Here is a 26,493-nt window from a genome sequence, read left to right on the forward strand (position 1 = left end):
GTCCCCAAATCATAGTATTGGGGATGTCTCCACACCTTCCAGATATGGACAACAGGGTGCCCACCTGCAAGAAGCACTAGAATTATGTTCTTTTATCCTCCCCGAAAAGTGAAAAGAAACCACACCAGGAGCTCAAAGAGACACATTAACATAATTTATTAAACTCACCATACAAATAATATGCCATGGGAAAGAGTATCAGAACTGGAAGGACCCATGGAAATTATCTGGTGCAACCTACTCATTGTACAAATGGGAATGGTGTGAAGAACACCAGAACACCACGATGAACAAAGCTAGCATGGGAGCTCAGCCCCAATGCACAGAAACCACAGACTTAAGGCTTCTGGTTTTGAGCCAAGGAGAACCTGAAGAGACTTAATGTTTATTTTTCATTTTCCTGTGTCCTAGAGTACCACATTCTGCTGCTTAACTCCTTCTTAAGGCTGCAGGAAGAGCCCTAAAGAAAACACAGACAAGTGGCAGGTTCATTCAGAGCCAGGATAACAAACTGATGGTGGAGCACCCGGGCACAGCAGGGTTAAGAGAGGGATTCAATCCCTCCTGATTGCTGTCTTCCCCCAAACAACAGACATGCAAACCCTGATGCCTCAGGGTAAATATACTTGCCTTCCTGAGGTTTGGAGGAAGGGAAAGGCAGCAGGTAGAGGAAAGGGAGGAAAAGACTTATAACATCATTCTGAAATCGATGAGTCCATTAGAAATGCTCTTTTCCCTCTGTCAAGTAAATCCAAACACCGCAAGAGAAGACTGCAGAACTCTGGGATTAAATCAGTTGTGAGATGGAAGGAAAAACACCAATAACTTAGCAAAATAAATACCACAGAGTTTCTTCACTGAGATTGATGTAACCCAGTGAAAACAGTTTTTAGGCTCTGAGTCAAGAAGAATGAGGTGTATCTTGCACCTCCACTTAGGGGGAAACCCTAAGAGGTTCTGGGAGCCTTCACAGCAGAGAGAAGTTGCCCAACTCTGTCCGTGGCCTCACAGAACCTTTCTGCTCACAGCTACGCCTTGAAGGACATTTCCCCTCCCCAAAAGACAAGACCATCTGGTCAAAGTTGAGGTTCACTGACTCTGACCAGGCCATGACAGGTAGCCCCACAGTCTGTCTGCAGGAGGCCCTGCTCAGCGCGGGCTGAGGGTGGAGCAAGTAGAAAAACAGTTTGTTGCTGAGAACTGAGCTATGTTTACGGAAGGAACTCTGCTCCCCCAGGACTCCAGCTTCTAGGGCAGATCTCACCACCTCTCTTGACCTGACCCACGGAGGGCCTGCTTCTGGGGCAGCTGAACTCCAATCTACAACAGAAGGGAGGCTCTGCTACAGATAGAAATAGTAAATACGGGAACAAGGCTACTGCCCTGGCTCCTGCAGGCCGGGTACCAGCCTCCAGAGGCCACAGTGTCCAGAGGGGCGTTAGTCCTCCATCTGTCCAGCGTACAGAACCGTGAAGCCCGGGCCTGAGCACAGCCAGGGAGCAGTTGGGAGGTCAAAGTCAGGGCTGGCGGCCTCCAGGGGCGGTGGGCTCCTCCGCAGGCCAGAGGCGGCAGCAACGTCCACCTCCTTGGGCTCATGTTTCCACCACTCGGATGAGAGGCATGGGCTTTGGGCTGGGGGGTTTGGATATCCTGATGCTGAAAAGAAAGTCAGAAATGCTGAGTGCCCTGTCATGGCCCAGCCTTCCCAGAGCCACCCCTCTGGCTTGCCTCCAGGTCCCACCCTGCAGGGCCCACTGATCTCTTGGTTCTAATGTCCTGAAACCATCACTGCCAGGGCTAAGTGGCCAGGGGACTGGTGCTTTTATCTCATGACAGGGGTGGGGAACACAGAGGGTGCAGCTGAACACCTAAGGAATGGGATGGCTATGATTCCTGATTTTTTTTTTTCAAAGTTTTAGACCTTTCTATGACTCTCGCAGAAACAAAAAGCCCTCTCCCTAGACATAAGCCCTTGCTGTGTATGTGTGTGCTCAATCACGTCCGACTCTGTGACCCCACGGACTGTCCTTCGCCAGGCTCCTTTGTCCATGGAATTTTCCAGGCAAGAATACTAGAGTGGGTTGCTATTTCCTACTCCACGGGATCTTCCTAACCCAGGGATCGAACCTGCATCTCTTTGCACCTCCTGCATTAGCAGGCGGGTCCTTTATCACTGTACCACCTGGGAAGCTCCATATGCCCTTGCTAACAGTCACAACTTTTGCCTCCAATTTCAGGGGTTCATATGCCTCTCGTGTTGTCCATGGGCCTCCCTGGGGTTGTGGTATCGGGCTCTACTCTAACCTGGTTAGAAAGTGGTTCAGGTGGAGAATGGGTCAGATGAGAGTCAGAGAGAAAGAAACTGGACTTTGGAGAGCCTTGTCCTGGCCTTGGTACTGAAGGTTTCCTTCCTGTGGCTCTGCCCCGCCTTCCTTCACGTCCTTCCTGGGCTCTGCTCCATGCACACTCACTCACCTGCCCAGGTTCTCGGTCTTGGCCCGGTTCTGGGTGCTGAAGTTGCCATGACTGATCTGTTTTTCTATCAGGTGTTCCATCCGGTCGTGCATCTCTAAATTCTGTAACGCAAGTTTATGAGATTAGAATTGGGTCTCTTCTGGTTTGCTGTGGGTCACGCCTAACCAGCTCATCCTGGTCTCCAGCTCTAGGTGCTGCCGTCACCCCCACCCACTGCGCCTGCCACCACCAGGAAGCCCTCATCTTCAGCACTCCAGGTTGCACTCTCCTTCAGTACTTGCTCCAGCCTCCTTCCCTGAGGACGTGTTCTCTCGATCACTGTTAAACACCGATCATCTCCTGTACTTCCCCTCTACACATTTCCTACATATAATCTCCTAGAGTCTGTTGAGAAATTTACTTGCATTTGCTGATACGCTTTTCTATAAAGTATCCTTAGGTACATGTTTAAAGGATTTTATCTCTAAATCTAGACTGCAGACTCCCTGGAGATAAACAACTCTGTCTCCTATTTCTTTTGATCTCCCCCTCTATCTGAGACACCCTCACACAATGGCTGCAAAGCAATCTCAGGGAGCCAGTCAATGGACAGGAAGGCCTCTGAAGTATGGTGGACGTCGGACCAAGAAGAACTCCTTAGCCAATCGAGCCCATCACCTTAGCCGTGGAGAAGACTCCATTTATAGGATGTGTTCTCCTTCAAGGCTCAGCTCCACTGTCAGCTCCTCTGCTAAGCCCACAGAATCAGAATGAAGGGCCGGCCTCCATGCTGCTGTGGCACAGGGGTGGCACCACAAGGACGATCCCTTCAGAGTGGGGACAGGTCTTACCATTGCCCGCAATCCCTGAAGAGTCTCAGAAAACGTTCAGTCAGCAGAAAAGCTGGAGATCAACCAACCACCTCAGATACTCACTTCTGAGCAGCAGCAAGACACGACCAAGACCCCTCCAGAATCTCCCCTTCCCCGTGTCCAGATTCTTCTTTAAGAGTCTGTTCCCTTCCCAGGGCTGCCCGGAACACACACCTCGGCTTCCAGGTAGGCAATCTTCTCCTTGAGCTCCTGGATGGTGGTATCCTTGGACTGGATCACAGCTTTTGAGTTCTGGAGCTGCAAAGATGTGGGAGACACTAGGGCTCGTTCTGAAATGACTCATGACATACTCATCCAACTTTGCCCGGCTGCTGAGGGAGCCAGCGGAGACAAAGGGCAGAGTACTGCACCTCTCACATGACTTCCTTAGCTTTTCAGTAAACACTAAACTCTTGATTATTCCAGATTTGTGTGAGGGGGGTGAGGGGGAACACCACCCTCATAATCCAAAATAATGGATGGCTCAAAAACCATTTCATTTGCCTTTGGGAAATGCAAATGATGTATTGGTTCAAGAAAGGGATACTGAATGCCAGACTATATGACAGTCCCTATTTTAGACAATGGGAAACAGCAGTGAACAAGATGGAAGAAATCCTAGCGCGCATGGAGCTGGCGTGCCACAGCTACGCCCCCCCAACTAGGGGCTCTGAAATTCTCAGAACAACTCCACAAAACAGCACATGCTGACCGCCGGAAGTTCAGGCAAGGAAAAGCAGAAAATACATCACGAGGTGCAAAGGTTGAAAATCTACACACAGATAAGTGAGTTTATTGCAACTTAATTACTTATTTACCAGCACTTTTTAATGAGCAAGGAAGACTAACCTTTTCCTTCTTTTCCCATGGAAAACCACAAGGCAAATGACCAAAAAAGTAGGGGAAAGATGGAAGAACAGCAAATCCCAATCACCCTAATTTAATAGGCAGACTTGAGTGTTTTATGGGACACTCAAGAATGTAAGACAAGATACCCAGGAGAATAAAAAAATAAAGGTGTAGGCTTGACAGGAAAACAGGGCTAGACACAACGCAGAGACTCCCAGAGTGTGCCCCCAGAGCAGGGTTACCCACGTACCTGCTCTATCATCTGCCGGACCTTCCGCTGCTGGCTCTTAAGCATGTCATCCAAGTGATGGATCTTCTCCCGCAACCCAGCCACTTCCTTCTCCAGGTTAGCAGCCCTGGGAATTAAGACCGAAAGGCTGAGGTAAGAGGAAAAGATGCCTTCTCCACCTGGTCACAGTAAGGACCTTGAGCTCAGGGGGTTCCAGTCAGGTGTGTTTCCTTCTACCCCAGCTCTGCTGTAAGGAGAAGGCAGTGGGAACACACATCAGAAGCATACTAGAGATCATCCAGTCCAAACAAGGGAACTGAGGCTCAGAAAGGTTAGACAGGATAAATCATTCTGGAAAGTTTCACCAGTAAAACTAGAGCCAATAGGTAGATGTACCAAGGTAGCAGTTCTTATGTTATTTAATAACATAGGAAAGACATTCTCAGAATTAAAGTTGTCAGAAAGTGGACTGCCTCATGTCTGATGAGCTCCTTATTCCTGGAAAGGTTCATGTACGAGCTGGGATTGATACCCAAGACCATCAAGCTGTTAGCAGGGATTTTATACCAAGAGGGAGATAAGATTTGAGGACCCTTAACGCCTCTCCACACAAGTCTGGCTTTGTTTTGTTTTTCGGCTGCGCCGGGCAGTATGTGGGATCTTAGTCCCCTGACCCAGGATCAAACCCATGCCCAGTGCAGAGCACTGGGAGTGAGAAGTCATAACCACTGGACCACGAGGGAAGTCCCAAGTCTAAGTCCCTTGGTTCCCAGACACTGCTGATTCCTTTGCATCTTCTAAGCAAACTGGGTCAAGATCTCCAAAGGCCAGGCGGCTGGGGAGAGTGCCCAGGAGTTCAGGGCATTTAAGAATTGCTGATACCCATTATTCTCTGGGTCTGCCTGAGGAAGCAGACAAGAGCGCATTGCTAGAAGATGGGCAGCTCTAGGGGTAAGGGGACAATGCAATCCGAGCCCAACTCACGCTTCCTAATTTCAAGCATTCTAAGTTCCCACCCTCAGCTCTCCAGCGCTCTATTCCTTGGTCTCCTTTTATTGAGAAAATCAGTGTTTCTGATGTGCAACGGTCACTTGCCCACCCCAAATCTTGGTTATCTGGTCTTCTTTGTCTCTCCTGCTCCTTCCACTCAGGCTCCCGCCTGTGAGCACCTCCACCACAGGAGTGGTGAGGGAGCGCTGAGTAATTTAAAGCAATTCTGCTATGAAGTCTGAAAGAAGGTTACACTAAGATGTCTGTATTTACCATGCCAGGAAGGCCTAGATCAGGTTATCCCAAAGGAGAGAAGATGACCCTAGCAGACCAAGGGTCCAAGAAGGCAAGGATTGTGTCTGTTCATCTTGGAATGCCTTAGAAGGCCCGTCAGGTAATGTCTGTTGAGCTTAGAAAGGTCCAGGTTTTTAATTATTTATTTGACTGCATCAAGTCTCAGTTGAGGCACCCGGGATCTTCAAACTTCATTGCAGCCTGCAGGATCTTTAGCTGTGGCATGTGAAATCTTAGTTGCAGAAAGTGCGATCTAGTTCCCCAATCAGGGAACGAACCTGGGCCCCCTGCATTGGGAGTGTGGAGTCTTACCCACTAGACCACCAGGAAGTCCCCCAATATGCTAATGTTACATTTGATTTACCATTTGTGATCTTCCCAGGTGGCGCAAGTGGTAAAGACCCCACCTGCCAATGCAGGAGATGTAAGAGATGTGGGTTCAAACTCAGCATCAGGAAGATTCCCCTGGAGCAGGGCATGGCAACCCACTCCAGTATTCTTGCCTGGAGAATCCCATGGACAGAGGAGCCTGGGGTCTACGGTCCGTGGGGTCACAAAGAGCAGACACGACTGAGCAACTAACACTGTGTTTACAGGGGAGTAGGCTATGGTGCAATCCAGTAACACATCCAGTGTAACAACCTCAGAATCTCAGAATGATGTGCAGCAACGGTAGACACTTCACCCACTCCCGCCTGCCCCTGTCCCTACAACCACAGAAGCCTTTTCTTCAGATATTGGAAAATGAGTGCCTCAGACATGGCAGCCTCCCCACAGTATCTCCCTGGGCAGGGCCCCACCCCCAGCAGGTACACAGTGAGTCAGAGCTGGAAGACCTGACATCAGCACCAGCTTCCTCCCCAGGACGGCACCCTCTCCTCCCCGCACCCCGACCTCACACTGAGCCAGGGCCCTTACTTTTCTTGTTCTGCTCGGCAGTCAACGTTCTTACTCCGAAGTTCCTCCAGGGCTGTCTCCCCTTCCCTGACCTTCGCCAGTAAGGCCTGATACTCCTGGTGGGCCAAAGGAAAGAAAATCTACAATGAGGAGACGGTGATGGTATCTGTGTTCGGGGTAAGATGGGCACCAAGGGCTGGGACTCAGCCCCTGCGGGGCCTGGGACAGCTGCCAGGGAGCAGCAGGTCAAGCTGGTTTGATGGGGTGCTCTCCCCTGACAGGGATAACCCTTCCCACCCTCAGCACATAGAAACTTCTCAGCCTCGCCCAGCTGCCCGGAGGGAGAATCTGTCCCTGCATCAGCTGGGTCCACCTGCCAGCTCTGGCTACCGATCCCCAGGGAACTAGGCTGAGTGGCTCCTGAAGAACTGTATTCAAAGGCCAAAGGGCAGCTCTACCAGAACCCACCTAAAATGGAAATGGGTTCAAGTCGAGTTACCAAGAGCTAAGTTAGATAAAGAAAGACCTTCTCTGGGACTTCCCTGGTGCCCAGTGGCTAAGACTCTGTGCTCCCAATGTAGAGACCCAGGTTCGATACCTGGTTGGGAAACTAGATCCTGCATGCCACAACTAAAGATCCCATACACTGCAACTAAGACCCAGCACAGCCAAATACATAAATAAAAGATTATATAAAAAAAAAATCTTCCCATTCCTTAAGGGCTAAACAGTACTCCAAACGAAGCTGTGAAATGCGCTTTTCTGGAACTGCTAAGAAAAGGAAGGTCTCTGCAACCATCTCAGGCAGTCCACCCGCACCTTCCGGCCCAGGAGTATGGGTGCTGAAGAGCAAGACCCCAGCAGTTACCGTCTCCATTCCCAGCAAGCGCCTCTGCAGCTCCCCGACTTCTGCTTCCTTCTGCTCCGCTCTGTCCTCCGCTTTCTGTAGGGCCACCTGACTCTGTTTGGCTTCTCTCTGGTACTGGCTGAGTGTGACCTGGGACACAGGATGGGGACTTTGTGAACTGTGTGGAAGGACAAACGTAGATAAAAAGGAAAAAACCCAGGAATGAGGGTGCAGGGATGGGAGGAGGAGGCAACCCTGATGGGCACACTGCCGTCTCCCCATCACTGTTCCAGGACCACTTAGGAGACCAGCAGATTAACTCCACTCCCAAGGATAACTGTCACATAATCAGAGTGACACCTGGAACCCACAAGCTCCGCTTTCCAGATAGCTGACGTCTTCAGCATCCCCACCAGCCCTCCAGGGTCACCCAAGCTTAAACCAGTGCCATGACTTTCTTTCTAATACAAAGAATCCAATGGAGGAATCTCTGTGTCCCTCCTTCTGTCTCCCACTCTTCCTCATCCTCACTTCCAGCAATCCTGGAAAGGCCAAAACAGCACCCAGAGCATTACTAGCACCAGGAAGAATTTTGCAATATGGAAAGGATAGAAGTGGAATTTAGAGTGAAAAAGTAAAATAAGAACTTGCCTCCTTTCCTCCCATGTGCATTTTGCCAACTCCTGATCATCTTTCAGGTTTCAGCTTAGACACCCTTCTTCCAGGGAGCTGGAGCTCGGATGAGGTGTGTGTCCTTTGTGTGTCTACTCTGTTATGCACTGAGCAGATTTTGCCTGGTCGCTTGTGCTCAACCCCCAGGAGACCGTCAGCTTCATGACGGCAGAGACGCTGGGCACCACTACCTTTCCAGAGCTTAGCACAGCACTGAGCACACAGCCAGAGCTCTGCAACATGAATGGACTGGATGACCATCTAGTCCAACCCTCTCCTTTCACAACTAAAGGAAAAATGACCTATTCAAGATTACACAGCCAGTAAATGACAGTAAACTCAGTTGCTTCATCATCGATTTCAATGCTTTCCAGGTACCCCACTCTGACTCCCCAGTCAGAGACTAAAAAAGAATTCGGGTAACCTCTGGAAAGCCTAACCAGGCCTGGTAAAACGAAACACCAGCAACCAGTTTGTCTGGCTCCTCCCGAAGTCAGAATCAAGGAGAAGAAAGCAAAGCAAAGGATGACGTGTGATGGGACTTGTCCACATTGTACACGGCCCCATCCAGAGCAAATCCTTCCTGACAGCCAGGAGCCAGTAGAACGGGAAACCCACGCTTAATGACAGGTTGTCTTCGTGGTAATAGACGACCTTGCCCTTCTTGCCCCCCAGCTTCAGAAAAACAGACCAGAGAGTCTAATCCACCTGGAGAGACTGAGAAAAGCCTTCCAACGTCCCATATTAGCCTGAAACAGGCCCGTTCCTTGGGCAGAAGTATAAAAAGAAGGCCTCTCATTTCTGTACACAAACATTGCACCCAGGTTGCTGTGTGCTCGGAGCACAGCACCAACGGGCCACAGATGATCCTCACACGCAGCTGTAAAGTCACAAAGGAAAAAAGCCACACTCTGCTACGTCGGTCCCACAGTTCCAGCCAGCCCTGCCCAAAGGAGCCCTTTAATCATGAGGGTGTGGGGACCTACCCCAGTAGTGGGAGCAGCCCAAGGACCATCTCCTACTGTGGATCTGTGCTACACGTCATGGGGTTAAATGGCAGCTCCTCGTAAGAAGCCACAAGTGTGTGTTTACCAGCAGTCACAGGCCTTACAGCCTTGGGCTTTTACTGAGGATACTTTTGCTCAAGTTTTGAAACCCAGGGTTAGCAGAGCTCTCCCATTTGCTGCCAAAACCAACTAGTACTTCACAGTATTTCTCAATGTAGAAATTTATTTCCAACATTCACAGTCTGGTCAGTGCTACAGCCTCAACCTCCCCTTCCTCCTGTTCTATTCTAGGAAAGTAAGAAAGGGTCAGTAAACTGATTCATTATCGACTGAATTATCCAAATTGTAGAATCTGAAATAGATTCAATAAACTCCTTTACCACACAGCTACTTTGTTCTGAGACCAAATTAATCTTAGTATTACCCTGTTGTCGTTGTTATTTAGTCACTAAGTCGTGCTCAACTCTTTGTGATCCCATGGACTATAGCCCTCAGCTCCTCTGTCCATGGGATTTCCTAGGCAGGAATACTGGAGTGGGTTGCCATTTCCATTTCCAGGGGATCTTTGCAAACCACGGGCTGAACCCCCTTCTCTTGGATTGGCAGATGGATTCTTTATCACTGAGCCACTGGGGAGCCTAAGTCTAATTTATTCAGGACAGGAAAACCCACCTGTTAAATTGATGACTAAGAAAAATGTAGAATATTTATTATTTCTAAAACTCTTTCAAGTAATAAATATATTTACAAATATTACCTCACTTAATCAATGCACCAAACTTGCGAGGTATATTTCATGACCTTTTTTAAAAAAAATGTCCTTATATATATTTTAATATCTTCATAATCTTATTTTTCTGCATTTACTCTTTAATCCAACTGGATTCTATTTTTGTAAACAGTGACGTATTAAGGATCTATGTAGTTTATTTTTAATACTAGTTAATTCCATCTTCATTTATTGAATATTCTCATCTATCTCTGTTGGTTTAAAAGGACACCTCCATCATATACTATATTCCTAAATAATCACAACTCATAACCCCTTTTTACGAAAGTTAAAACTGATGGTTAGGGAGGTTAAATTACCCAGATAAGACTTTAACTACTCTTGAGGCAGTTAATCACTCTCACTACCTTTGGTCCACACCCTCAAAACATCTCTCAAAAATTCTCTCTTTAGTCCATGAAAGAGAGTTCAGGCTGGAAGTTCTCCTTCCATCAGCCCCAGGCAAGCCTGGGCAGGGCAGAATCCTATCATCACTTATTTATGACTGAGTGAACAACCGCAGATACCAGATGGTTCTTCTCACACAGAGCAGTAGGGAAAGTGCTCTATGTTCGTCTTACGTACCTCATCTTCTACCCCAAGAATTTTCTGGAAACCATGGAACACCTCGCACACTTTTAATAGTTGGGGAGGGGGCTTTATATATATAGATTTCTGTATTTTTAAAATCTTCTGTAATAACCTTTTATAACAATAATTGAGATACTCAAGGTTACAGAGCTCTGGGTGGGGAGAAGGATAAATTGGGAATTTGGGATTAACAGATACACAGTAACTATATAGAAAACAGATAACAAGGGCCTACTATATAGCACAGGAACATTCAATATCTTATAATAATCTATAATAGAAAAGAAGCTGAAAAAGAATATATATATGTGTGTGTATGTGTGTGTGTAACTGAATCACTTTGCTGTGCACTTAAAACACTGTTGGGGAACTTCCCTGGTGACTCAGACAGTAAAATTGTCTGCTTGCAATGCTGGAGACCCGGGTTCAATCCCTGGGTCGGGAAGATCCACTGGAGAAGGAAATGGCAATGCACTCCAGCACTCTTGCCTGGAAAATTCCATGCATGGAGGAATCTCATAGGCTACTATCCATGGGGTCACAAAGAGTCAGACACGACTGACTGACTTTGCTTTCACTTGAAACACTGTTAATAAATTATACCTCAATTTTTAAAAAAATCACAGAGCTCTGTGTAGTAAAGCCAAGACTGATCTAAAGGTTCCTGATTCCACAGGCACATTTCTTCTTAAGACCACACCAATCCATCCACTCATCGTATCTACACTTAAGAGGCACCCACCCAATGCCTAGAATTGTTCCAGACACTGGGGGCGCAATGGTGAACTTTACAGCAATAATCTTTGCCTGCATGGCACATCCAGCCCAGCAGTTCTTTCCATGAATTGACAGAAAGGACTTCTGACTTACCTGCTCTCCTAAATCAGCGCCATTTCTCCACTCCAGTAGAGCAGAGACTCAAAAGCTGACCTTCAAACTATGGGCTAGCCTTGGACAGCAAAAACTATAGATATCCAAGAAAGAGCAAAGTTGACAGGAAGTGCCCCAGGCCACCAAACCTAGCCTTTCCAGTTGATTGATGGCATTCCGCCAGGAAGAAATTCATCTGCACCTGCATCCAGTGGCCCTGCCCTTAGGGCACTTTCTCCTCAAATCCCAAATCTCACCTTAAAAGCCGAAAATTCATCTGCACCTGCATCCAGTGGCCCTGCCCTTAGGGCACTTTCTCCTCAAATCCCAAATCTCACCTTAAAAGCCGAACAGTCTGACTGGTGCTGCCGCTCAGCTTCCTGCAGCTTGGCAAGCAAGTCCTGAACCGTCTTCCTCAAGCTCTCAACATCTTCATTTATATAGGTGTCCACCTATAGCCAGGAGAGGGACGAGAAGCTGAAACCACTATGTGACTTGGTAAGACAAGGTCGCCCCATAATACACACTTGTTAGACCGACTGGCCCAGACCACCCTCATGAAGGAATTTACATCGCATAAGGGAGTAAAGTTAGTCTTAGGCACCCAGGCATTCTACGTTATTCATGTGAAAACATACTTGTACCCTAAAGAACTCAACTAGCTTCCAATCATCTCATTATCTTAGGACACACCGCAGTAGTTTTTATATACTTGTCAACGGACTGATGACCAGGTATGTTTATCCCATCTTAACACGTGTGTCCTGCTTTTCCTCCAGACTAGGGCCCTCTGAGAGCAGGGACCATGATCCTCTCTAGACTTCAGTCCCCAAGGGCAAGGGCTGTGCCATGCTGGTCAAGAGGGGCGCAGCCCACGAGGCACATCTTTTGTGGTTCTCTGCGCTGAGCACAGAGATCAGCAGATTAAGGGTTACTGACAGATAGGCAGCTTAGGGCAAAAGACCCAGTGAATCCAGGAATCAGATGCGATGTAGGAAAAGGTGTCTCACTGATGTTACTGTGAGTATCTCCCCCAGACACACCCAAACTGGGGGTGGTTAGGGCTGAACTGGCGTGTAGGATCTCGCCTCCATTTCTGCCACACAATTACCAGCTCCCTCGAGTCTGACAGGAGAGTCTCTCCCTGCCTTGCACAGTGGGAGGCAGCAGCACCTTCAAACCAGAGCACAGAGCTCAGCGGGGAGGAGAGGACAGTGTCCCAGGTGGTGTGTTATCACTGAGTACTGTGGGCCTTGCTTCTCTAACTGGGAAACAGGGAGAACACTCCTTACCACACCCTGCCTTCAAGGCTGCCTCAAAACTAAGCCAGATAATATCTTGGAGCTTGGAAGCAGAAAGGCTGAACAGACAGTGCCAGGTGTTACTATAACTTGTTGCTAACAGCATATTTGCTAAATATGGTGACTCAGGGGAAGGGAAAAATCCAAACTGCACATCTAAAGTGAGTGGCTAGACTCATAACATTCCCAATCGAGCCATTAGGGACTTCCCTCGTGGTCCAGTGGCTAAGCCTCTGTGCTCCCAATGCAGGGTCCCGGGTTTAACCCCTGGTCGGGGAACTAGATCTCACATGGCACAAGTAAGCGTTTGTATGCTGCAAATAGAGATCAAGACCTGGGGCAGCCAAAAAAATTAATTAAAAAAAAATTCATTCAAATGTCATTCTCGTAAGACTCTTTAATGACATGGAAAAATTTCATGATACAGTATGAAGAGAATAAAAGGGAGTTATAAAATTTTACATGTAGGAGCTAAAGACAACAAAACAGATTTTAACACAGCAATGTAAACAGAGCCCTAAAACATATGGTGTTGGATGAAAAAGGAAAAAAGAAATAGAGCGCAAGTCTATTATGAAAATTAAAAACATACTTAATAGGCATATTTAAATTATATATTAAATATGTTAGAGTGAGCACCTTTCGGTCAGGAAGACCAAAAAAAAAAAAAAAAAAACCAAAGCAGTGAGAGGCCTTTGTGGGCCCAGTGATGATAACGAGCCCTGAACTGAAGGGAAGGTCTGAGTCAGCTCTGCACTTGAGGGCCAGACACACCCAACACAAAAAATAACCGCCTAAGAAATAAGTACAAAGAACTGCTATAGACAGTCTAATCTCAATATCGTAAATACATATTTGCACTGGAGGGAAAACAAAGGAAAGTTCACCAAACTGATTTTTCTCTGAGTAGATTACAATTGATATCTTTTTCTTCTTTCATAATTTTCTACAGTGTGCATGTCTTGTATTATTACATAATCACAAGAAATATAACAACAAAAGTCCTTTTTAATAAAAGTATAGCCATGTGTTTGTTGATTATACATTAATAAAGCTGGGGGGGTTAAAAACACTATGTTGTTATTTAAAAGAATGAGACAGATTTATATATCGTTGTTGTTTAGTCGCTCAGTCGTGTCCAGCTCTTTGCAACCCCACAGACTGTATGTAGCCTGCCAGGCTCCACTGTCCATGGGATTTCCCAGGCAAGAGTACTCGAGTGGGTTGCCTGTTCCTTCTCCAGGTGATCTTCCCCACCCAAGGATCGAACCTGTGTCTCCTGCATCGCAGGCAGATTCTTTCCCTCTGAGTCATCAGGGAAGCCCCAGATTTACATGTACTAACATGGAAAGGAGGCTATACTCTGCAGTTTAAAGAAATAAAAAAACAAGAAGAAATAATGTATTATTTATCACAACCCTGTATTTGTAAAAAGAATGTGCATATTATATACATATATTTATATATATATATGATACATGTCTATATATTAGTATATACACACACACACATATGGCTTTTAAATATGGATCCCTATGTACAGAAAAACACTCTAGAACTTTAAACTAGAATATTAGAACTAATAGAACAGGCTAAATATTAGAATCAAGTGAAGAGCTTTTAAAAGTCCTAGTGCAGAACTTCCCTGGTGGTCCAGTGGTTAAGATTCCCTGCTTCCACTGCAGGGGTGAAGTTTTGATCCCTGGTCAGGAATTACGATCCTGCATGCTGTGTGGCATGCGTGGTCAATAAAATTTTTTTTAAATCCTGATGTATAGGCCACATTTCAGGTCTGTTAAATTACAGTCTCTAGGGACGGCACACAGGTATTGCATCCTTTAAAGCCCCCAAGTCCATCATAATAATGAACGGTGAGCACTGCTCTAAAAGGACCCGCCCATGGGTTTTCCCTGACAGTCTAGTTAGGACTCTGCACTTCCACTGAGGAGGACACAGGTTTGATCCCTGGTCAGAGAACTAAGATCCTATAAGCCATGCAGTGCAGCCAAAACAATAAATAAATAAAAGGACCTGCCCACTTCTGTTAACCACGGGTATTTATTTAGAAGGAGTGGAACTGGGGAAGCAGAATTTCCGCTTCATATATTTCTCCTTTGTTTGCATTTTACAGCCAGTAAACATTCCTTTCATATTTAGTGAGACAGAGAGAGCAAGCAATAAACAAAAAGATAAGGAAGGTGTATTTCCTGCCTCTTGGCTAACCAGTAGTTGCCACTACTTTCCCTGTTACCTACCTCGGGTGGGCTACTATCCGTGGTCAGAGGACCTTCATTAAGGCCATTTGGCTTTTCTAGCACCACCTGTTCAAAGAAAAATCAAATTGGTAGTGAAAATTGCTGTTGTTTAGTCACTCAGTTATGGCCAACTCTTTGTGACCCCATGGACTGCAGTCCAGCAGGCTCCTCTGTCCATGGGATTCTCCAGGCAAGAATACTGGAGTGGGGTGCCATATTCTCCCCTCCAGGGATACAGAGTAGTGTGTATATGTTAATCCCAAACTTCTAATTTATCCCTCCTCTCCTTTCCCCTTTTGTAACCATAGTTTGTTCTATATGTCTGTGGGTCTATTTCTGTTTTGTACATAAGTTTATTTGTATCACTTTTTAAAGATTCCATATAAACCATATTACATGATATCTTGAAGAACATTATTTTTCTAAGAGTTCAAATCTTAGAAAGATTAAAAGGGAAAAGGAGGAGTGGTGGGAGAGGAAGAGGAAAGGAAAAGAAGGGAGGAAAGAAAAGAAGAAAAGACGTCTAGTGCTCTGTAGGAAAATGGAGACAAGAGGGAGTGGAGAAACACGCACAGCCTTGAGAGAAAATACCTGAGCCTCATCAGGAGGAGGAAGGAAACCCCAGGCTGAAACCTTTCAGCAGACTGGAAAATGTGCCGGCCCATTCCCCGAAGCCCAGGAAACACAAGCAGCTGCCTGCCATAAACAAAGAGTTTCCCTTGCCCCTCGGGGATCCTGACAAGGTTTGACAAAACATAAATCAAACGGGAAGCGGAATTTGCTGCCATTCTTTCCAACCCAAAGCCTAATTAGTCATCATATGACTGCTGGTTTATATAAACAACGGCCCTGGACTTCTGGGCTCTGAGCACATTAGGCTCTTCAATCACAAAACAAAGCACCACCCACCAGTTAGATGTGAGCTCAGGCAGTGAAAGTCTTACCTTGAGCCAAAGCAAAGTGAATTAGGGGGTGTCCACCACACGAGCCTGGCACATCCCCAAGGCGAAGGGTAACTGTGCTGGCTCTAGCTGCAAGGTCACTGTTCCCCTTAGGAGAACAAAGGCAGGGGCTACTGGAGAAGGACCACCCCACCCAAACTGAAAGCAGACGAAGGAGACACTGCCCAGAATCTAAGGGAGGATGAGGGTGAACTCATGGAAGAGACAGTTCTGCTCTCCTGGGGACATTTCTATCCTCAAATTTTTGAAGGACTAAAAAGCAGGATCCCAGGACAATCCATGCCAAGAAGGACTCTCCAATCAGTTTGGTCCAACAAACATTTACGGATGACCTTGTGCATCCCTGGTGGCTCAGCTGGCAAAGAATCCGCCTGCAATGTGGGAGACCTGGGTTCGATCTCTGGGTTGGGAAGATCCCCTTCAGAAGGGAACAGCTACCCTCTGCAGTATTCTGGCCTGGAGAATTCCATGGACTGTATAGGCCATGGGGTTGCAAAGAGTCGGACACGACTGAGAGACTTTCACTTTGTGTATCCCAGACCCTGGGCTGGGGTGTGAGGGCACAGAGACGAGGGTGGGAGGATGAACTCTCACCTGGAGAAGCTTCCTGTGCTAGGGTAGAGATAGCTCTAGACACACACAGTAACAGGCCAGGACCAAGACTTCCAATTTACACCACAAGCATCACCAAATTAAGCAAGATCAACTTACGAGAAGTCTGGATTTCTAGGTGACTGTCTGCTTTATAAGACTTTGTATTATAAGAAGATTGGTCACAGACTCCCTATGGACAAGATGGCTTGCCATTAATTGAATGATAATTTTATTGATATAAATTCAATTTCTTTTGTACATATTTTAGGGACAGGTGTGGTTGTATATAGGCTGACATGTGTGATTACAAGTGTCCATCTTCTGGACAGCCCTAACAAGGTGTGAATGCTCAGAGAAGCCAGCATCACCCGTATTCTCAACTTTCCCAGCACTGGCATTAGATTTGGCAACCCATGGGTGATTGGTAAATGGCACAACTCCACCTCCTTAGTTTGGACCCGACTATGGACCATTTCTTATTACCTGTATCTCCTGTTTATGGACAGAATCTCCTGGATCTCTGTCAAGCTTGCTACTTATATCCTCCCGGAGCTTCTGCAAGCAGTTTCTGGCCTGGGAGGAGAGGGCAAGAGGCTTTAGCTTCGGGAAAGAGAGCACAACAACTCACCCACCTCTGTGCCCTTTCCCAGCCCATACTCCGATGAGTCAAGTACTGTTCTCAGTACTGGCTGGGAAAGCAGAGACTCTATTCAAGTGGGGCTATAGTCCAGTATCTCCTACAGAAGCAACAAAATAATAAAAAATCCTGCCTCAGTGTATTTAACTTTCCAGTTGGGGAGACACACAACCCAACGGGATATGCTATGGCCACAAGTGCCAAGAAGAAATACGAGACTGGTTAAGGCTTAAGAAAAGTGAAGAAGCAAGGCTGGCACTATAGATAGGATGACTGGGGGACAGCACTAGGTGTATTGTGCTTAATAAGTATTTGTTGATTAATGGAAGGGTCAGAAATGATATTAACACATGAGGGGGCATGGTGGCACTTTGGAGATATGAAGGAAGCAGAAGGGAGAAAATCAGAACCTATGAAAGAAGGGAGCCAAAAAATGTGAGGTTTAGAGAAACGACTTTGGTCATTTCCACAAAGGGATGGGGTGCCCACCTCCTGGATATACTGGACCTCACTCTTTAGCTGGTTAATATTCTTCTCATGGATCATCTTGTCTCCAGACCTCCCCTTCAAGTACACCTGAAATAAGGAAAACAACACTAATTAAGAAATCTCCAGTGGAAGTAATCTAAATGTCCATTGACAGATGAATGGATACGGAAGATGTGGTACAGGGCCTTCACTGATGGCTCAGTGGTAAAGAATCTGCCAGCTAATTCAGGAGACACGGGTTTAATTCCTGATCCGGGAAGATCCCACGTGCCACGGAGCAACTAAGCTCATGCGCCACAACTACTGAAGCCCTCACATATAGAGCCTGTGCTCCACGACAGGGAAGACACCGCAATGAGAATCCCACGCACTGCACTAGAGAGTAGCCCCCGCCTGCCACAACTAGAGAGAAGCCCAAGTAGCAACAAAGACCCAGCACAGCCACAGCTAAATAAATACATAAAAATTGGGGGGAAAAGGAGGTGCTAGGTACACACACACACACACACACACACACACACACACACAGAGTAAAATATGACTCGGTCATAAAAAAGGATGAAATAATGCCATTTGCAGCAACATGGATGAACCTAGAGATTATACGAAGTGGAGTAAGCCGGAAAAATATCACGAGATCACTTACATGTGAGAATTAGAAAAACAAAATGATACAAATGAATTTATATACAATACAGAAATTGACCTGCAGATAGAAAACAAACTTATGGTTAGCAAAGGAGAAGGAGGGAAGGATAAACTAGGAGGTTGGGATTAACATATACAAACTGCTGCTGCTGCTGCTGCTAAGTTGCTTTAGTCGTGTCCGACTCTGTGCAACCCCATAGACGGCAGCCCACCAGGCTCCCCCGTCCCTGGAATTCTCCAGAACACTGGAGTGGGTTGCCATTTCCTTCTCCAATGCATGAAAGTGAAAAGTGAAAGTGAAGTTGCTCAGTCGTGTCCGACTCTTCGTGACCCCATGGACTGCAGCCTCCCAGGCTCCTCTGTCCATGGCATTTTCCAGGCAAGAGTACTGGAGTGGGGTGCCATCGCCTTCTCCATATACACACTAGTATATATAAAACAGATAAACAACAGGGACCTACTATATAGCACAGGGAGCTGTACTCAATATTCTGTAATAATCTATAAGGGAAAAGAATCTGAAAAATGTATCTCTAACTGAATCACTTTGCTGAAACTAACACATCATTATAAATCAGCTATACTTCAATAAAAATTTTAGAAAAAGAAAAGAAAGCTCCAGTTAAATTAACTCCACACAGGTAGCCTCATACACTGCCGTTCAGTTCAGTGGCTCAGTCGTGTCCGAATCTCACACTGCTGGTGGGAGGGTAAATTGTCACCACCTTTCTGGGTGGTAGTTTGGTGGTTCTGATCAGAAGACTTAAAACTATATTTGACCTATCAAAGCTATTTCTGGAAATTTATCCTAATGAAATAAATTTAGCTATAAACTCGTATAAATACTTACATACAAACATGTAAACTCATGAAAAGGGGATTGTAAAGGGGATTTACACATTTTTCTCTGTATACCATGCTTGAATTTTTTACAACTGAGAAAATATTTCTTTATTATTCATACTATAAAACACATATACAAGTTAGTAATATATATACTTGACAAAATATCATTTATGGCTGCAAAAAGTAGAAATAGACAAAATGTTCAACAATAGGGGATTAAAGAAATTATAGGGTATGTGTATAATAGAATACTATGAAGTCATTTATGGATACAGAAGCTATTACAAACTACCGTTAAAGGGAGGCAAGCAAAGTGAAAGTGGAAGTGAAGTCACTCAGTCGCGTCCGACTCTTGGCGACCTCATGGGCTACGGCCTACCAGGCTCCTCTGTCCATGGGATTTTCCAGGCAAGAGTACTGGAGTGGGTTGCCATTGCCTTCTCCAGGGGATTTTCCTGACCCAGGGATCGAACCCGGGTTTCCGGCATTGTGGGCAGATAGATGCTTTACAGTCTGAGCCACCAGGGAATCCCTGGAGGCAAGAAAATTGTAGTATAAATATACAATACAATTTTTTAAAAATATAAATGTATAGGAAAATGTCTGAGAGGATACACAATAAAATGTTAACAATGATTATATTAATAGAATTATGGGGTAGTAATGTAATGGCCACGTAAAGGCCATGTAATGACTTTGAATAAAAAAAATTGAAAGTATACAGATTGGATAGGGTAAAACTATTCATAGATAACAAGATCATGTCTACAGAATAACCTAAGGAATTCAATAAAAAAACTATTAGAACAAATTAATGAATTCAGCAAGGTTGTAGGATACAAGCACAATATATGAAAAAAAGTTGTATTTCTATACACTATTAATAGCAATGAACAATCCAAAAGAAAAAAAATCTAGAAATAAATTTAACAAAGTTCAAAACCTGCATTCTGAAAATTATAGAACATAACAGAGGCAAGAAATTACAGAACAGGAAATAAGAGAAGACCTTAAAAAGTGAACAAACATCCTACTTTCATGGATTAGAAAACTTAATATTGCTAAGAAGGCAATACTCCCCAAATTGAACTACAAATTCAACACAATTCTTATCAAGAGCCAAGTTGGTTTCTTTGCAGAAACTGACAAACTAATCCTAAAATTCATATGGAAATGCCAAGGACCCTAAATAGCTAAAACATTCTTGAAAAAAAACAAAACTACTACAAAGGTATAGAAGTCAAGACAGCGTGGGGCTGATATAGGATAGACATGTAGATCAATGGTATATAAAGTGTCCAGAAATAATAATTACATACTCTGATTTTTGTCAACTGATTTTTGACAAGTGTGCCAAGTAACAGTCTTTTCAACAACCGAGGCTGGTAAAAATGGACATCATGTGCAAAAGAATGAAGTCACATCATACACAAAAATTAACCCAAATGGATTATAGACCTATGCATAAGAGCTAAAACTATAACTCTCTGAAGAAAGTATGGGGATAAGTCTTTGTGACCTTTGGTTAGGCAAAGTCTTCTTAGATACAATACCAAAAGCACAGTAACAAAACAAAAAATATATATAAATTGGATTTTAACAAATTAAAATTTTCTGTTTCAAAGGACCTCATCAAGCAAGCAAAAAAAAAAAAAAAAAAACCACAGAATGGGAAAAAATTAAAAATTTTTTCCAAAACATTTATCTGAGAAGCACTTACTATCTGGAATATATAAAAGAACCCTTATACTGTAACAATTAAAGCACAATTGGATTTTTAAAGAGCAAAGGATCTGAATAAATATTTTTCCAAAGAAGATATACAAACAGGCAATAAGCACATGAAAAGATGCCATTAGGGAAATGCAAATTAAAACCACCATAGGACACCACTTCACATCCACTAGGATGGCAATAATCAAAAAAATGGATAATAACAAGTGTTAATGAGGATATACAGAAATTGAAACCCACATATATAACTGGTGGGAATACAAAATAGAGCAGACACTTTGGAAAAATGTCTGGTAGTTTCTCAAAAGATTAAATATAAATATAGAATTACCATATGACCTAGCAATTTCACTACTGCTAGGTATATATCAAGAGAATTGAAAACACATGTTCACCTAAAAACTTGTACATGAATATTCAAAGCAGCATTATTCATAAAAGCAAGAGAGTGGAAACAACCCAAATGCCCATCAATTTATGAATGGGTAACAAAATATAATATATTCATTCAAGGGAATATGATTTAGCCATTAAAAGCAGTGAATACTGATGTATGTTACAATATGGCTGATCCCTGAAATACTCTGCTAAGTGAAAGAAGCCAGACACAAAAGGCCACATGTTGTGCTGTGATTCCGTTTATATAAAATGTCTGAAGTGAAGTGAAGTCACTCAGTCGTGTCCAACCCTTTGTGACCCTGTGGACTGTAGCCCACCACGCTCCTCCGTCCATGGGATTTTCCAGGCAAGAATACTGGAGTGGGTTGCCATTTCCTTCTCCAGGGGATCTTCTCGACCCAGGGATCGAACCCAGGTCTCCCACGTTGCAGGCAGATGCTTTAACCTCTGAGGCACCAAGGAGGCCCATATGAAATGTCTAGAAAGGGCAAATCCACAGAGACAGAAGGTACTGATAGACTGTGGTGATCACCAGGGGCTACAAGGAGTGACTGAAAAAGTCCTGAAATTAGTAGTGGTGATGGCCGCACAACTCTGTGAATATATTAAAAACCACTACTGAACTGTACACTTTAACTGAGTTAACTGTATGGTATGTGAATTACATCTCAAAAAGTTGTTTTTAGGAAAGAAACTTTTAATTTTTTAAAATTGTTTTAATTGCCTTAATTAAACATAAATTATTTTAATTAAAAATAACAAGTTCCGTAAACACACTTTCTACCTGTCTCCACAGCTTTTAGCAGCTGAAATGAATACAGACAGTAGATAAGCACCCTGAAAGGTCATCTCATCCATTCCCCTGCCGAGTGCCAGGTGGCACTAGAGCCACTACAGCCTGACTGTGGTCTCCTGGTGTTAATTAAGATCTTTCCAGGAGACAGACAGCCAAGACCCAGCATCACAGATCTGGTTCTTCCCAGTCAAACCACAAGGGCCCTTTGGTGAAGGCAGCCGCTTCCTCTCCTCTGCCTGCAGGGAAAAAGAGAGGAGGGAGAAACCGTGGAGGGGAGCTAAGCCTACCTTAATGATCTCTTCGTGTCCATCATTGGACTCCACCAGTTCTGAGGCCAGAGCATGACTAGTTGAGCGGCTGGACACCATGGCATAGGTCTTCCTGCCCGCCTGCCAGGGAGAGAGAAAGAAAAGTGGATCAGAAACCATACGACCGGCGCTGAACCTCTGCCCCTCAACCAATGCAGAACTGCTGCTCAAAAGACTTGAAGGGTTAGTCCAATGTTTCCCGCCAAAAATTCATCTCAGAACCTCAACCCAAAGCCACAGGATGAATGCAGCAGCAGCAAGAACACAGGATGGGGAGAATTAGTTGAAATTGCAGGTTAGTTTTAATTGTAATGGGGGCCTCTACATCCCCAAAGCAAGGCACGATGCTGAGGTCGGATGGCTGTGTCTGAAAGGAGATGCTCCCAGGCAGCAGAGGAGATGGTTCCAGCCAGCACTGGGCCGAGAGGTCAGCAGCAAGGAAGGAGAACTGGCGGAGATGAGGGGGCCTCGCTCCACCAGCAACCTCGATACCTTCTGGGCTATGCGTTCAAGTTCATCTCCTGTCAGTTCACTCTGGAGAGTCAGCCTGAGCACGTCCACGCTGCCCTAATAATGACAATCACAGCAACAATAATCTCTCACCTTTACAGTCTGCTACCAGTACATGTGCAGTTTTGCCAGTCCTGTACAGTGGGTTTTATTATTGCCATTTCATAGGCAAGAAAAGCTGAGGTCTGGAGAGGTACATCAGCTTGCCCAAGGTCAGTTCACTCTTGGGTGATGAGGATGTCTCCAGGGACTCTGACAGTGTTCTTTACACAGCACATTGTGTGTGCTCTCCTTTCCCCACTGTTTGGAAGGCATCCCTGGATTGGTCATCCCCAGTTCAGAATTTATGTACCTGACATCCACCCAGGAAATTACTGATTCCCTTTGCAAGACTAGGATATCTTTCCTGAACCAAATCATAGGAAGGTACCTGAATCCAAACCCTTATTTCTATGAGCCACACAGAAATTATCCAGAAGAAAGCAGGCAATACAATAGATCAGCCTAATTTCAAAGGAAGAAGCAGGTGTTCTTTCGTAACTTAAAGACCTTCTTTTCATTGTGAGGAAAACAGAAAGCCTGAGGGGGAAAACATGCAAGAAGAGGGAAAAGTGGGGGGCTGGAGATCTGGGGAGATAACATGAGAGAGGATCAGCAGGGCAGAATGCACCAAACCCTGCCAGGAACCCGTGTAACACGCACAGGCAGACAAGAGGCTTAGCGATTCTGGATCTGTGGATCTCACTGGAAAAATAAGGCTGGAACGAAGTATCTCTAAGCCTCCTTCCATATTTGATATTGTAACAGCATAAAAGAGGAGTACATGCCTCTCGCAGCTAGATGGGAAGATGGGTGCTGAACTAGCCAAGACAATAGTGACTTTCAGGTCATCTGGTCATATCCTGCCATGAGGTCCAGAAGTATAAATCCCATCTTACTCTTAACAGTTTTGAGGAATCCTCCTAACCTTCCAAATACCTGATGGAGCGACAGGAGGAAGAAAGAATGGAGCAGCGGCTGCACTTAGCTGGAGCAGCCGTGAAGAGACACCCCACATCCAAGATAAGAGAAACCCCAGTAAGACGGTAGGCGCTGAGAGAGGGCATCAGAGGGCAGACAGACTGAAACCACAATCACAGACAACTAGCCAATCTGATCACACAGACCACAGCTTGTCTGACTCAAGGAAACTAAGCCAAACTGTGTGGGCCCACCTAAGACAGAGGGGTCATGGTGGCGAGGTCTGACAGAATGTGGTCCACTGGAGAAGGGAATGGCAAACCACTTCAGTATTCTTGCCTTGAGAACCCCATGAACAGTATGAAAAGGCAAAATGAAAAGATACTGAAAGAGGAACTCTCCAGGTCAATAGGTGCCCAATATGCTACTGGAGATCAGTGGAGAAATAACTCCAGAAAGAATGAAGGGATGGAGCCAAAGCAAAAACAACACCCAGTTGTGGATATGACTGGTGATAGAAGCAAGGTCCAATGCTGTAAAGAGCAATATTGCATAGGAACCTGGAATGTTAGGTCCATGAATCAAGGCAAACTGGAAGTGGTCAAACAGGAGATGGCAAGAGTGAACGTCAACATTCTAGGAATCAGCTAACTAAAATGGACTGCAATGGGTGAATTTAACTCAGATGACCAATATGTGGGCAGGAATCCCTTAAAAGAAATGGAATAGCCATCATGGTCAACAAAAGAGTCCAAAATGCAGTACTTGGATGCAATCTCAAAAACAACAGAATGATCTCTGTTCGTCTCCAAGGCAAACCATTCTATATCACACTTATCCAAGTCTATGCCCCAACCAGTAATGCTGAAGAAGCTGAAGTTGAACGGTTTTATGAACACCTACAAAACCTTCTAGAACTAACACCCGAAAAAGATGTCCTTTTCATTATAGGGGACTAGAATGCAAAAGTAAGAAGTCAAGAAATACCTGGAGTAACAGGCAAATTTGGCCCTGGAGTACAGAATGAAGCAGGACAAAGGCTAACAGAGTTTTGCCAAGAGAACGCACTGGTCATAGCAAACACCCTCTTCCAACAACACAAGAGAAGACTCTACACATGGACATCACCAGATGATCAACACCGAAATCCAACTGATTATATTCTTTGCAGCCAAAGATGGAGAAGCTCTATACAGTCAGCAAAAACAAGACCGGGAGCTGACTGTGGCTCAGATCATGAACTTCTTATTGCCAAATTCAGACTTAAATTGAAGAAAGTGGGGAAAACCACTAGATCATTCAGGTGTGACCTAAATCAAATTCCTTATGATTATACAGTGGAAGTGAGAAAAGATTTAAGGGCCTACATCTGATAGATAGAGTGCCTGATGAACTATGGATGGAGGTTCGTGACATTGTATGGAAGACAGGGATCAAAACCATCCCCAAGAAAAAGAAATGCAAAACAGCAAAATGGCTGTCTGGGGAGGCCTTACAAATAGCTGTGAAAAGAAGGGAAGCGAAAAGCAAAGGAGAAAAGGAAAGAAATACCCATTTGACAGAGAAGGCAATGGCACCACACTCCAGTACTCTTGCCTGGAAAATCTCATCGACGGAGAAGCCTGGTGGGCTCCAGTCCACGGGGTCGCGAAGAGTCGGACACAACTGAGCAAATTCACTTTCACTTTTCAGTTTCATGCATTGGAGAAAGAAATGGCAACCCACTCCAGTGTTCTTGCCTGGAGGATCCCAGGGATGGGGGAGCCTGGTGGGCTGCTGTCTATGGGGTCGCACAGAGTCGGACACAACTGAAGTGACTTAGCAGCAGCAGCAGCAGCAACATACCCATTTGAATCCAGAGTTCCAAAGAATAGCAAGGAGAGATAAGAAAGCCTTCCTCAGCAATCAATGCAAAGAAATAGAGGAAAACAATAGACTAGGAAAGACTAGAGCTGTCTTCAAGAAAATTAGAGATACCAAGGGAACATTTCATGCAAAGATGGGCTCGATAAAGGAGAGAAATGGTCTGGACTTAACAGAAGCAGAAGATATTAAGAAGAGGTGGCAAGAATACACAGAAGAACTGTACAAAAAAGATCTTCACGACCCAGATAATCACGATGGTGTGATCACTCACCTAGAGCCAGACATCCTGGGATATGAAGTCAAGTGGGCCTTAGGAAGTATCACTATGAACAAAGATAGTGGAGGTGATGGAATTCCAGTTGAGCTATTTCAAATCCTGAAAGATGATGCTGTCAAAGTGCTGCACTCAATATGCCAGCACATTTGGAAAACTCAGCAGTGGCCACAGGACTAGAAAAGGTCCGTTTTCAATCCAATCACAAAGAAAGGCAATACCAAAGAATGTTCAAACTACCACACAATTGCATTCATCTCACACGCTAGTAAAGTAATGCTCAAAATTCTCCAAGTCAGGCTTCAGCAATATGTGAACCGTGAACTTCCAGATGTTCAAGATGGTTTTAGAAAAGGCAGAAGAACCAGAGATCAAACTGCCAACATCCGCTGGGTCATTGAAAAAGCAAGAGAGTTCCAGAAAAACATCTATTTCTGCTTTATTGACTATGCCAAAGCCTTTGACTGTGTGGATCACAATAAACTGTGGAAAATTCTGAAAGAGATGGGAATACCAGACCCCCTGACCTGCCTCTTGAGAAACCTGTATGCAGGTCAGAAACCAGCAGTTAGA

At 45.0% G+C, this 26,493-nt stretch overlaps 1 protein-coding gene across 3 annotated transcripts in view; it reads right to left on the minus strand.

The window, feature by feature from the left end:
- Positions 1-238: 238 nt before the first annotated feature.
- The window catches only part of TUFT1 (tuftelin 1), a 48,710-nt gene continuing 22,455 nt past the window's right edge, over positions 239-26,493 (minus strand). Inside the window, exons 2-13 of one of the 3 annotated variants that reach the window (XM_052637258.1) lie at positions 22,803-22,877; positions 22,290-22,391; positions 17,580-17,666; positions 16,937-17,026; positions 14,898-14,963; positions 11,680-11,793; positions 7,454-7,582; positions 6,607-6,701; positions 4,426-4,531; positions 3,501-3,584; positions 2,476-2,576; positions 239-1,656 (exon numbers count right to left, since the gene is read on the minus strand). In XM_052637258.1, coding sequence (XP_052493218.1) covers positions 1,593-1,656; positions 2,476-2,576; positions 3,501-3,584; positions 4,426-4,531; positions 6,607-6,701; positions 7,454-7,582; positions 11,680-11,793; positions 14,898-14,963; positions 16,937-17,026; positions 17,580-17,666; positions 22,290-22,391; positions 22,803-22,877 — 1,113 coding nt within the window. In that variant the 3' untranslated portion in view covers positions 239-1,592. The remainder of the gene's footprint in view (positions 1,657-2,475; positions 2,577-3,500; positions 3,585-4,425; positions 4,532-6,606; positions 6,702-7,453; positions 7,583-11,679; positions 11,794-14,897; positions 14,964-16,936; positions 17,027-17,579; positions 17,667-22,289; positions 22,392-22,802; positions 22,878-26,493) is intronic. The other 2 variants (XM_052637260.1, XM_052637259.1) reach the window with 2 other exon arrangements.

The sequence above is a fragment of the Budorcas taxicolor genome, chromosome 3 (assembly GCF_023091745.1).
Source record: "Budorcas taxicolor isolate Tak-1 chromosome 3, Takin1.1, whole genome shotgun sequence".
Classification (NCBI taxonomy): Eukaryota; Metazoa; Chordata; class Mammalia; order Artiodactyla; family Bovidae; genus Budorcas; species Budorcas taxicolor.